The 2034-nt window shown below is 36.4% G+C and overlaps 1 protein-coding gene across 1 annotated transcript in view; it reads left to right on the top strand.

Annotated features, from left to right (window-relative positions):
- Positions 1-2034, top strand: part of LOC106526678 (deformed epidermal autoregulatory factor 1 homolog) — a gene marked incomplete at its 3' end in the record, with an annotated part of 10258 nt that overhangs the window by 6267 nt on the left and 1957 nt on the right. Inside the window, 2 exon segments of the mRNA XM_014021336.1 lie at positions 898-963; positions 1110-1154. Of these exon segments, the coding sequence (XP_013876790.1) occupies positions 898-963; positions 1110-1154 (111 nt within the window).

The raw sequence follows: 2034 nt of genomic DNA, 5'->3' as shown, positions 1-2034 counted from the left end.
TATCAAAACATTGAGCTCAGTTGTGAGTACTGGTTTGTGACTTTTGTCTTTTGTAACTCCTATATTTTTTGAAACATTAAACTTCACGTAAAATAGAATTCCACTTAAATTTAAATTAAAATATTCTAGTTCTTTCAAAACATTGTTCTTTTTAAGAGCATCTGTTCTGCATTTATTTTTTATGCCACGTTAAGTTTTAAGCTACTATTTAGCTATTTTCGCAGTCTTTTTGATAATTTTAGCTTTTAGTTACTGCTTTGCTCGTTTTAACCCGTTTTAATTTTGAACATTCAGTTTCAGTTTGACGTTTCATCAGTCTTCCAGCGCTCAGCACTCAGAAAATGATAACAGGTTGTTTTTTTGTCTGATTCTGAACAATAAGTTGGTTTTAAATGTAGCTGCACCAGGGATGTAATGGTTCACTCAAACCCCATTTCAATTTGATTATCAAGTTCACAATTAAAATTTTTTTATTTATTATTTTATTAAATATGGGAACTAACTGGTACTTATTGGGAGTTAAGCCTGGTCCCCATTTGGGGAAATGCCATTGGTGGGATGGGGTTAGGTTTAAGATCAGGATCAGGGGTCAGGGTTAGGCTATAGAAATTAATGGAAGTCAATGAAATGTTCCTATATAGAAAGCTGGACACAGCTATGTGTGTGTGTGTGTGTGTGTGTGTGTGTGTGTGTGTGTGTGTGTGTGTGTGTGTGTGTGTGTGTGTGTGTGTGTGTGTGTGTCTGAGGCAGTTTAGTAGGCTGGTGACACCTAGTGTCCAAAATTGATCATTTTTTTCTTTCTAAGTGGTTCAGAACTATTGGTCCTCACTCTGCTGGTCTTTTTAGTTGGTTCTCACTATGTAGTGAATACAAGTGTGTGTGTGTGTGTGTTGTTAGGAGCGTATCCTGAACCCACACGCTGCTTCCTGTACCTGTGCCGCCTGCTGTGATGATCTGACACCGGTGAGTTGACAGAACCAGCTCTGCTTAATCTGCATTACTGGTGATGAGCTTTTATTTTGAAACAAAGAAAATATGTATGATGAAATATATCTTCTATTATAATTTAATCAATTTTTGTTTGTCTTCATTACCTTCTTTTTTTGTAGTTTTCAAAGGAGGGAGACACCATAGCACCAGAAAGTATGCCAATGGTAAATACTTACCTGTCTGTCTCTGTGACGTCCTTCCCTCTTGTATTTAGTGGCTCCAGCTTTGCTCAGCAAACTGTAACGTCTCCAACCTGAGCTATATCCACTTCGGTCAAACTTTGTAAATACGATGTTGTGGAATCTCATGAAATAAAATGTATTGAGAATATCTCTGTTACCTACACGCTAATTTTAAAGTTTGTGTCTGGAAAAATAGATTTAGAGACGTTTATGCATTTGCTAAAGATGACTCATTCAAGACGGCCGCGACAGACAGCGCAGTCTTAGCAAACACAAACATTTGTACAGATATTCAGCTAAAATTTAATGTAGCATTAGTTGAGAGTTTTTCCGAACACATACGTAAAGCTCCAACTGATCATTGCTAGATTTGTTTTTAATACTTCACCATTACTTTTTAGAGTCTACTCTTCTGTTAGCAAAATATCTCACGAACCACTGGACATACAAGAGTGAAACTTTCAGGAAGTGTTTATTGGATGTTTACCATTTGGAGTCAGTTCAGTCCAAGATGACAGCCACACCTAATCAGTCTTAGTCAACATAAAAACAGCTTTAACTTGTTCAGTTTTTATTGGAGTAATTTTGATGTGGGAGTATCTTAGCACACTTCTTACAGTGTTGTACAAGATTTGACCAAAACAACAATGATCGTGTTTGTTCAAGAAGATTTTAGTTTGAAACTCTGGCACACAGTGGCTGTGTCTCAATTCATGGGTTGCATCTAGGGCTGCCACAAACGATTATTTTTATAGTCCAGTAATCACCGATTGTTATTTTTTGATTAGTTGACTAATCAAATCATACGTTAATTGAATATAAAACATACAGCTTATCACGCCAGAATGCAGCTGCTATTATA

The sequence above is a fragment of the Austrofundulus limnaeus genome, unplaced genomic scaffold, assembly GCF_001266775.1.
Source record: "Austrofundulus limnaeus strain Quisiro unplaced genomic scaffold, Austrofundulus_limnaeus-1.0 Scaffold288, whole genome shotgun sequence".
In the NCBI taxonomy this organism is placed as follows: domain Eukaryota; kingdom Metazoa; phylum Chordata; class Actinopteri; order Cyprinodontiformes; family Rivulidae; genus Austrofundulus; species Austrofundulus limnaeus.
This window is presented reverse-complemented; position numbering and strand designations above follow the sequence as displayed.